The sequence below is a fragment of the Phaeoacremonium minimum genome (assembly GCF_000392275.1).
Source record: "Phaeoacremonium minimum UCRPA7 unplaced genomic scaffold PA7_03_scaffold_146, whole genome shotgun sequence".
Classification (NCBI taxonomy): domain Eukaryota; kingdom Fungi; phylum Ascomycota; class Sordariomycetes; order Togniniales; family Togniniaceae; genus Phaeoacremonium; species Phaeoacremonium minimum.
The window spans coordinates 259,850-269,760 of NW_006921053.1; the positions used below are offsets into that span (position 1 = coordinate 259,850).

Below are 9,911 nucleotides of genomic sequence, written 5' to 3' on the forward strand. Positions count from 1 at the left end.
CGAGAGCCCAACCAAGAAAAGTGTTGTTTGGGAGTCCCTATGGAGCCTGGACCTAGGCTATGATGGTGGAAAGAAGCGGAAATAGACTGACTCCCTAAGCGTGTTAATACCCTATTGAATATGACATTGGCGTTGATTCACAGCACTGCTGTACGCACAAGGCATCAATAGCATATATGGAAAGCATAGGCGTCACACCGCATACCAACATTTTTATTTTCGGTTGCACGTATGGTTATAGGGGCAAAAGGAGATTGTAGGGGAGACAGCCTGACTGTATTATATCGACTCGGGGATGACAGGTCTCCTAAAGCCCAGTGTAGCAAGTAATATACAAGCAATACGCTTAAATCCTTTGGGTTACGCCCTCGTGATATTTTTGATACAATGATACTTTACATATACATGTTTGCAGCGCAACAACCAGCTCCCACTCAGCGGCATGAGAGATTCAAGAGGCTCACTCGCTCTCAGCAATGACCTCCACCACCTTCTTCACAGACTCCAAGCCAGAAGCCTCGCCCCTCGGGATGATCTCCACCTCCCATCTGCCCAGCATTTTCACCCTGTCGGCACCGTCCTCCATCCCAACGAACCGGACGTCCCGACCGTCCAGCATGATGCGCGCGGCCTCCGTGTCATGGACGAGGATCTCCTTGATCGCGGCGGCAATGTCGGTCGTCGACACGGAGCCGAAGATGGCGAGCGCGGCCGTCGGGTCGACCGCCTCGGTCTTCTCGGTGGGCTCGTAGTTGGGCTCGGGCAGGTCTGTCGGCCGCGAGGCGGCGGAGACGGCTGCTTGGGCGGCGAGCAGGGGCGACCGCGGCGCGGAAGGCGTGTTCGCTGTGGGAGCGGCGGCGGGTGCGGAGGGAGGGTGGATCAGCTTGCGCCGGAAGACAATCGTCTCGGGCAGGATGGTGGATAGGAGTTCGTGAGCGCGTTGAGGCTGTTTGGGATAGAATGTTAGTTGTGTTGAAGGTCCGAGGCCAAGGTCGGGGAGGTGGTTGAGACTTACAGACACGCCCTCAACCATTGGTCGAGCTGCGGCATCGACCTCTTCGGTCTCCTCAACTCCCTCTCGCGCAAAAGAGACTCCAAAAAGAGGGTCCCGTTCACCGATGGAATCGTTGGTCAGTCCCAGCTCGGCGAAGCGAGCAGTGGTCATGTACTCGGCCTGTTTCCGTGGGTACCAAATGTTGCGCATACGGCCGCGCTCGGTGCGGAAGATTGTATCTATAAAAGACCACGATCAGTAAAGTAATTCATGAGACCTCCATGATAAGCGGCCTGCACACCTTTCCGGCCAAACTTGGGAACATCCTCGAGCAGGCGCACCAGGACGCCTCGATCAGTCGGCCGGCCGGATGTTTTCTTGCCGCGCACTTGGGTAAGCGACGCCGGGCTGCCGCTGCAAATTGTTTGGCTGATTCTTCGGAGGCAGGTGAGGCAGGTCGGAGACCTGGTCATGAGTGGCGTGGCCATCGTTGTCAATGGTTGTGGCATTGCACGGTTGAAGTGTCCTGGTCCATGGAGCTTGGTGCCATATTTTCTGAGCTCCCTAGATCCCCACTCGCAGATTTCCTGATTGGCCAATAGGCTGCTGCTCTGCCGGGCCGGCCCCGGAGCTAGCATCTCCCCTGACCCCCGAAGACAGATCATACCAATACTTTAAAGAGACAGGTCCTCGATTTCTTTTCGAGTCTCTTGGTATATCAAGGCAGTCGTATTATCCTTTCGCTCCATTCGAAATTTGATTGGGTTAGAATTAGGATGCTGGCGCTTCTTTGATATTACAAACAATTTATTCTTCAATTGCTTTTAAATGCTGTACAACAAAGAATTCAATGATATCTAAAAAAGTTGATAAAAACATAATTGTATCAGCCACAGCTTCAACACCAAGCTAAGCTCATGCTATCGATTAAGCCCAGCGCTGCAGACCGTTGAAGTCATCAAAATTGCAGTTTGGAGACTCCAGATTTCGAAACTTGACCAAAGCTGCGAATATGGCTTGAGCAGATTCCAATGTGTGGGGATCTCGAAGCCCTTTGTCTAGCTATTAGCGTTTCTTTCAATAGAACGCCTTTACGGATCCGGGGTATGCTTAGGCTTCTTTGAAGCTGGGAGCTCTTTCTCGGTTTCGGCCTTGCGTTTGCCTTTGGGGTCCTTTTCTTCTTCCTCGATGATCTCCTCTTCATCCATCTTATTAGGGTCGATGTTTTCTTTGGGAGTCCATGGCATTGGTTTGCTTTTCCAATCTTTGCCGTCGAGGTATGTCGTCTTGACAGTCTCACGGTCTTTGTCTGTCATCGGGTGGTCTCGTATGCCCTGATCGATAACTTCCGACAGCTGATCTGGTCCTGGTCGATGACGAGGATCGAGACTCAAGCAGTCAACTATGAGTTCCCTGAGTTCCAAGCTGAGACTGTCGTAATTTTCCAGCTCTAAAAGCTCCCAGCCAAGGGTATACCGGCTTTCCGTCTCGTCGCCATTGGGGCCGGCAACAGGTACTTGGAATAGCTTGGCGATGGGCGGCTGAGGAACGCCCTTACCGACGATGGCGCTGAACATGACGGTGGCGATCTGATAAACATTAGTAAGGCATCCATAACACCCTGCTACTTGAATATCGTCATCCCGAGGGTTTAGAGTCACAAGGTCCCAATGAGGTGACCATTGCTCGGGGGCCATGTGCCCTAGCTTCCCGAGCAGACGCGCCTTCCAAAGTTGCTCGGCATCGTTCTCAAATTCCTCATCAACTTGCATGGTGGTGCCGAAATCTGCCAGCTTGAATAGTGGGACTTCACTGTGTACACTTTGATCGAGCTCTCCGACGAACACGTTCGAAGGGTCGATATCGAAGTGAACGAAGTTCATGAACGTTCGTTCACCCGCTGGAGGTATTGTCTCGGTGATCGGAACTCCATAAGCTCTGAGGTCGCCTGGCCTGGGCTGATGTATCGGGGGATATGCGAGACCAATAACGCTCTTGTTCAGGCATTTAAAGAGGCGCCAGAGTATAGGCTCCGACGTTCGACTGCCCGTATTTCCGGCCTTCTCGGCATCCAAGTTGCTTCTTACGATTGCTCGGCCAAGATCACCGTGTCGACAGTATTCCATCAAGATCAAGCTCTCGTCGGTGTCGAAATCGTACAAATCCTGCTCGTATGGCTCTTCGCAAGGCTCGGCCGCATCGAGGGGCTGTTGCGGGTCGTCGGCCGGCCGAGCTCCTGGTTGAATATTTCGACCGTTTTGTTCGTTAAGCTCGCGAGCAGATACTCGTTGCACAATATGTTTTGCGCGTGCCAGTTCTTTCATGACCGCATGGTCACGTTGCTCCCCCTGAAGTCCAATCTTGAGCACGTACGGGCCCCATTCGCCATTTTGATGTTTGAACTCGAGAAGGACTGCCATTCCGTAACCGCCACGGGCGAGGTTTTTGACATAGCGAAACCCACACTTATATGCCAAATGAGCGGCATTATTGAGCTTCGTGCTGATACTTTGAAGCATGGCTGGGTTTGAAATCGGCGTCACGTAGCCCACTTCTTTGGCAACCACAAACTTATTGCGCCGGAAGTTTTGTTGAGCATCGATTTCTGGTCGATATTCAGGGATGGACCATTCGAAATTCAGGGTCTCTGCGAGAGGTATGCCATAGTCATCCCATACCGCTTGATCGTACTCTTCATCAACTCCTCTTCGCATGGCCCCATGTGCTTGAGTGATTTGCTTATGTAGCTGCTCAAAATCTGGATCCTGCAGTAGCGCTAATTGTGCCATTATGGGGAATCTTTGATATTAGACGTTTGCTCTGATGTTGTCTAAGCTGTTTGATGTCTCGGAAGATAGTAGAAAGCTCATGCGAGTAGCCAGAGCGAAACAATCAGTCTGCGATGGGACACTGTCTTTTTCACTCCATTCATGAACAATGAGGCAGACAATCTTCTACAGTCTATTGGAGGCCAGACTCAAAATAGAACTAAAGCTTCTACTCCAGATCTCAGCCATCTTCACCATGGCTTGTCAAGTAACTATACTAGTACGATGTAAAGACGGCGTCCAAATTGTTCAAAGCCAGTTGTACTAAATACTTGACACAATGAAAACGTCTACAAACAAGCAATGATGGATAAGGTTCGATCATGGCGGCAATGGGCACAAAGAAAAGACCCTTTCGCTTTGCATGTCTTTGACTGCAGCTTCTTCAGATGCCGGATCGGGTATTGAAGCTTAAGCCTTCAGCAGTTAGGTGATGGAGAGACCTCCTCCGCTAGAATGATGACACTACTTTGGCAAAAATATCGCGATCTCCTCAATAGGAGGTTACTATCTTCATAGAAATTGAGAATGTATGACAATAATAATATTTCGGAACTTCAATAAAAATCACAACATCTATCATTCGGAACTCTAATTCTCAAGTAATTGACGTTTGTATTTACTTTCGTAAATGAGCTAGATCTTCTTTAATCTCTGACGACAGATCCTGTCGTTACTTTGAAATAATGCCCTGTCGATCTTTCACTTATATTATTGAGATTTGAAGGCAAGATACTGAGGCGGAAAGTGAAGTGATCATATGGACACGTCTCAAGCTGAGGTGCTAACATATTTTAGGACTTTGGACAACTATGGGATATCATATCATTAAGTGCTATCTATCATATCCAAGGTTCTTCAACGGATGCCAGCTTCTAGAATTACAAACTCGTCCTTCTCCGAGTCTAAGCTCACCAGAGCATCCATCGGTATTGTAAGAATCGGGCTCGTATGACCAATGTCCACGTTGATCAGGATCGGGAAGTCGTTAGTGACCGCATCATTTTCGATAAATACTTCCCTGATCAGCTTCGAAATGACCTGCCGTTGTTCTTCGGTACGATATCCAGCGAAGCGCCCAAACACTAGGCCCTTGATATCGTCCACAACACCCTGTGCCACAATGTCCGCGAACTGCTGGCGTGTTCTTTCTAGTGATATCCCAGACACATTATCGTCGCCTAGCGATGCCTCCAGAAACAGCACGCGTCCCTTCCAGTCCGGTACAATCGGGCGGATGCCTTGCAGTCTTTGCACGAGGGAGATGCAGCCGCCAAAGATGCGGGCATCCGTGACTTTGCCGCCGTGTAGCCATTCCCAACCAGGTGTTGGCACGTACTCGCTCGGTTTCTCGGATGCTGGGTTGGGTGACAGGAAAAAATCCGCGACATACGGTGCCCACTCCATCGACCGGGGGACAGGTCCGATAGCTTGTGGAGCGGCCCCAGTTGCAGGATCATGGACGATAGTCCGGATAAGATTGTCAATTGTGAAATCCATCGGCTTTGGGAACTCTCCAAGCTCTGGAAGTGCCGTTGGGCCATAGAAAGTTCGCAATCCCGTGTACTTGTGCAAAAGCCAATGCAAAGTCGTGATATCTGAGTATCCGACGAAGATTTTGGGGTTGCTCCTGAGCGTCTCAAGAGCAGTTTCGTCGTTTATGAAGTGCGGAACGAGCTCGCTGCAGGTAAGTCCGCCAATAGTGGCAATAATGGCATCGACTTCCTTGTCCGCGAATGCGTCAAGTATTTCCTGCTTGCGGTGCGTGATGTGCTGTTGTACCGTAGTGTTCTCCGGGTCTTCGTGAGTCCAAAAGATCTTCACTTTGAAGCCCCTGTTCTCCAGTGCGGCTTTAGCTCGAGCGGTTGGCACTGCGAATATTTCATTCAGCCTCGCTGAGGGCGAGATGAAGCCAATGGTGCCGCCCGGTCGGAGCGCCTTTGGGATGACTGTTGTTTGTGGCATTGTTTTATCGATGTTTCTTCGATTTCTGTTGATGTTATATCACAAAGCTAAGAGAGCCACTTCAAAACATTTATACAAGGTTACCTATGGTCGGTCTTCAGCTTATCTGGAGACAGAAAGTGGATTTGTAAAATCGTATATTCAATTGTCATCCCGGTTGAGTCACGGTAGCTGTGGACAGGATGATGCGACAACTCCTCCAGATGTTGTCTGTCCATTCTAGATGCCGCTACGCCGTTTCGGCAAAAATAGCCAATGATCTGCGCCTGTTTCGGCTCCTGCCTAAGAAGGAATCGATTCTAAGCGACCGATTGCATAGTAATTTGGAATTCCTCAGAAGCCTGATGGGAAAATATATCGAACAAAACAAGTCTAAATAAACATGGTACCGTGCAAACTCCGGGCCAAGATTTTGTTACGATAACCCGGACATCGAAGGGGAGTCCGAGCTCAATGCGGCGCCGATGCGGGCCCAGATCCCGGAGGACGGCACCATGTGCTCAAAGCTTCGGCCACAACAAGATTATACCAAAGGCAATCCTAGTTACCACATACTACTTGAAACAAAAACTTATCTGTCAAAGTTTTATGCCTGGAAATAGACGGCAACAATACACGAGTGATCTTATTTGAACGGCTTATTACTAGGCGATGATTGTTCTGGGCGGGCGAATACGTACACCACGCCGAACCAATAATTGGAGTGACCTGAAACTCACTGTTGTAATAGAGTAGATCATAAGGCTTATAATCTCTTTCTTTACGGTGGCTTGAGGTTTGACTAGCCTTGCTGTGAGCCAGCCCGGCAGCTGCTTAGCCAGAGGCTGGGGCAGCCTCCTCCGGATTACACTCATAATTGCCCGGAGAAAGTAGATAAGGCTTCTAAGCCAATTCAAGGGAGTCATATGGCTCTCCTGCCACACTAAAGCAGCAGCTCGCAACAGGCCGAAAAGGGGGGCCCGCAAAGTCCCGATCCGGGCACAGAATGGGGAATTGCCGCAGTCAAATGAACGGGCCGGGCGTCAGCCACCATGCGAGATTTTTCCAATCGTACGGATCACAGCGACCGTTGAGGTTAAGCTCTAGCCCCGACGACATGTCAGATTGGCCGACGACGTCGACTCTAGACCCTAGGTGCATATTGACGGGCTGCAGAGCTGACCGAAGTACACATCATGTACCGAGGACAAGACCGATACACCGCCGTTGGAGGGCGATGATCGGGGCGATCACGTTGACCCAACCTTATCTTGACCTCATCTGTCTAGTTTAGTTCAAGAGCCTTGCTTGGGAACTTGGGGTTAATCTGGCGTCTTTGATTCGAACTTGCTTTCTTTTCAACTACCGAACACTGGCAGGGCATTCTCAATCATCCAGTTCATGCCTTCCGCGTGCCACGAGTCCAGCTCAACATAGCTGCCGCCGACATCGAACACGATCTCCTTGCCGATCCCGCCGCCGTCCGTTGTGTTATACACCGGCCAGACTGGGCCGTCGAGACCGTCTCGGCCGTTCGGGTCCAGCACGGTGACAAAGTTGATCCAAGCACTAGAGATGGTCTTTGCTAGAGCCGGGTACGCAGCCGACATATTTGCAAATGGGTTCGTGGCGTAGCCGTCTCCATTCAGGTTGTAAAAGACAAAGGCAACCTAAAGGGGTGAGTCGACGGACTAGAGAATGGTGAAAGAGACTACGAACCTCTTGGAAATGTGTGGCCCCAACAAAGCCCGGTATCCCGGCGACCACGACATCGAAACGGAAGCTATACGACGGTAGCCCGGCATTGGACCAAGCAATATTTGATCGTCGTCGTGAGTAATGCATAGAGCTGAGGAGGTCAGTTAGGGGCTGCTTGATGAAAAGGAAAGAGGTTACCGACAAGTCACCGAACAAAGCACCAGTGCGTCTATACTGTAGGCCACTGGAAGCGGCAACAACGTCTCCCGCTTGTATCACAGGCCACTTGTCCAGAGTCGGGATGCCCACAGCCTGAATGTTAGGGTAAACATACATGAGCTCGTTGATAAGCTCATCGACCGTCCTTCCCGTCTGCTCAGCAGCCTGTGGTCCAATGATATTCGAAATCGCATAGCGCATGTCTTCGTCCGTATACACGCCACCGCCGTTCGGACCCCTTCCGGAACCGAAAGCCGAGCCCTCATCGGAGTTTGCGCCGATTAGGAGTGGGATCCGGGGGAACTTGCCATTGACCAACTGATTGTGGGCAAAGTCGGCGATGAAATCACCATCGAGAACAGGCGGCCAGGGCGAAGCTGAGGTCCCATTCAGTGCTGTGTTGATTTCTTCAAAAGGCAGATCTCGCAAGCAGTCTAGTGATGCGGGAGTACCAACGGTCGGAGCGCATGATGTGTTGGTCACGAGCAAGTTGTATACAGCCTGTTGCGCCGCCGTATTATTGAAGCCGCCTGGAAAGCGTCCGATGGCGCCTCCGAATCCAGACTCGGCCATCGCGCCGCGGAACAAACCGTCGTCTCTTCCTACACTTCAGATGAGAATGTTTACTTACGAAGAGCAGCGGGCATCATACCATTATACGCAAGGACCTGGGCACTGACAGATTCCGCGCCGGAACTCTCGCCGAAGATGGTTACCTTGTCAGGAGAACCACCAAACGCTGCAATATTTTCGTTGATCCAACGCAGGGCAAGACGTTGGTCACGGAATCCGTTGTTGGTGATACCTGCATCAAGGGCTTCACTTCCACAGAGGAAGCCAAAGGCTGACAGGCGATAGTTGAGGCTGACCCCTATCATGGGAGTTCCCTGCTCTACACTGTTCTGCACAATGAAGGACAGGTTGTATCTCTTGTCCGCAGAACCGCCCATATACTACGACATGTCAGTATCTGAAGTGTCACCTGGGATTCGTGAAAAGGCTTACCAGGCCTCCACCGTGGATCCATACTGCTACGGGCAGGTTCGCTGTCGTGTCGAGACCTGCTGGACGGATCACGTTGAGGAACAAGCAATCCTCAGACACATTATAGCCCACCATATCGCCGCCATAGCCCACGCAATGCGGCGGATATGCCTTCGCGGGCAATGCACCCTCCCATGTGGAGTTCAATGGCTCCGACAGCTGGAAGCGCTCCGCAGGCTGGAGAAACCATATCAGACTCATTCAGAAAGATCACAGCTAGCTAGCATATCAGGAAAAACACACCTGCGCATATCGCATACCGAGGAAGAAGTCCTGGTCGTACTCGGCGCTGTGAGTTCCTCTATACGTTCCATTCTTCACGTTCACCAAGGGGCCCGAGCACGATGTCGATGATGCATGGCCTTCTCTTCTGGCAAAGCCGGCATAGACCGAACCGAACAGCGACAGCGAGCATGTCAGCAAACTCTTGAGGGGAGCCATCTCGACTGTAAAGAGCGGCGATGCCGTCGGCCACTGTATCGCCTGCCAATTCGAGGGGTTCAAGACGGTCTCGAGGCGCGCCGCCCACGGCGATATCGCAGGTAACTCCATCGCTATATATTTATTATACCATATCACCTCGGCCCCATCACCTGCTGCGGAGAGCAGCGCCTAGCGGAGAAAGCTAACCCCAGAGTGGGAGTAGAAATGTTTTCCCGGAGAGGCTCTGGTGCCGTAGACGCTCACGATGGCGATAACTCTCTCATCTGGCGATGGAAACGCTCCTCGGCCTGATGTTCTGGCAGCGCGATGTATCGCGGGGCCAAAGTATTCGGACCTTCTCTAGCAAGCTCGACCCTCCAAGCGCCTAGCAATGGTGGAACAACGTGCCCGGTGACAACGGTGGTGGACCGCCGGAGATTTTACCTTTCCAGTGATGGGGGCTTGCCGACACTCCCCTCTTCGCTTTGCCTGTCTATGCGGGGAAGGTAGACGAAAGGCAGTGAGTTGTTTGCCTGTTTGTTGGAGAAGAGCCTAACAGGTAAGTCAGAGGCTCAGATTTCCTATTCCAGACTCAACGTCTCCTCTGGCTGGCTGGTGGGCCGTCCCCAAGTGCCGGGTTTGACCGTGCTGTATGTATGTATATGTAAGTGTGACCGACAGACAGACCGACCGCCCGACGGGTAGGCAAGTGACCACAGTCAGTTGTGATTGCTCCTGATTGTTTGTTCCTGGTGGCCTGC

The 9,911-nt window shown here is 51.4% G+C and overlaps 4 protein-coding genes across 4 annotated transcripts; all 4 read right to left on the bottom strand.

Annotated features, from left to right (window-relative positions):
* Positions 1 to 460: 460 nt before the first annotated feature.
* Positions 461 to 1,482, bottom strand: UCRPA7_2044 (putative fructose-bisphosphate aldolase protein; the record flags this gene model as incomplete). Its single annotated transcript, XM_007914619.1, has 3 exons — positions 461 to 946; positions 1,016 to 1,233; positions 1,296 to 1,482. 3 exons carry the CDS (start codon positions 1,480 to 1,482, stop codon positions 461 to 463), a joined length of 891 nt encoding a protein of 296 aa, XP_007912810.1.
* Positions 1,483 to 2,085: 603 nt separating this feature from the next.
* Positions 2,086 to 3,783, bottom strand: UCRPA7_2045 (putative serine threonine protein kinase protein; the record flags this gene model as incomplete). Its single annotated transcript, XM_007914620.1, has 1 exon — positions 2,086 to 3,783. One exon carries the CDS (start codon positions 3,781 to 3,783, stop codon positions 2,086 to 2,088), a length of 1,698 nt encoding a protein of 565 aa, XP_007912811.1.
* Positions 3,784 to 4,680: 897 nt separating this feature from the next.
* On the bottom strand, positions 4,681 to 5,787 carry UCRPA7_2046 (putative peptidase u61 ld-carboxypeptidase a protein; the record flags this gene model as incomplete). Its single annotated transcript, XM_007914621.1, has 1 exon — positions 4,681 to 5,787. One exon carries the CDS (start codon positions 5,785 to 5,787, stop codon positions 4,681 to 4,683), a length of 1,107 nt encoding a protein of 368 aa, XP_007912812.1.
* A 1,337-nt stretch (positions 5,788 to 7,124) lies between these two features.
* UCRPA7_2047 (putative carboxylesterase family protein) lies at positions 7,125 to 9,279 on the bottom strand (the record flags this gene model as incomplete). The annotated part of the gene is made up of 5 exons (XM_007914622.1): positions 7,125 to 7,436; positions 7,486 to 8,060; positions 8,336 to 8,636; positions 8,689 to 8,904; positions 8,971 to 9,279. 5 exons carry the CDS (start codon positions 9,277 to 9,279, stop codon positions 7,125 to 7,127), a joined length of 1,713 nt encoding a protein of 570 aa, XP_007912813.1.
* Between the last annotated feature and the right edge of the window lie 632 nt (positions 9,280 to 9,911).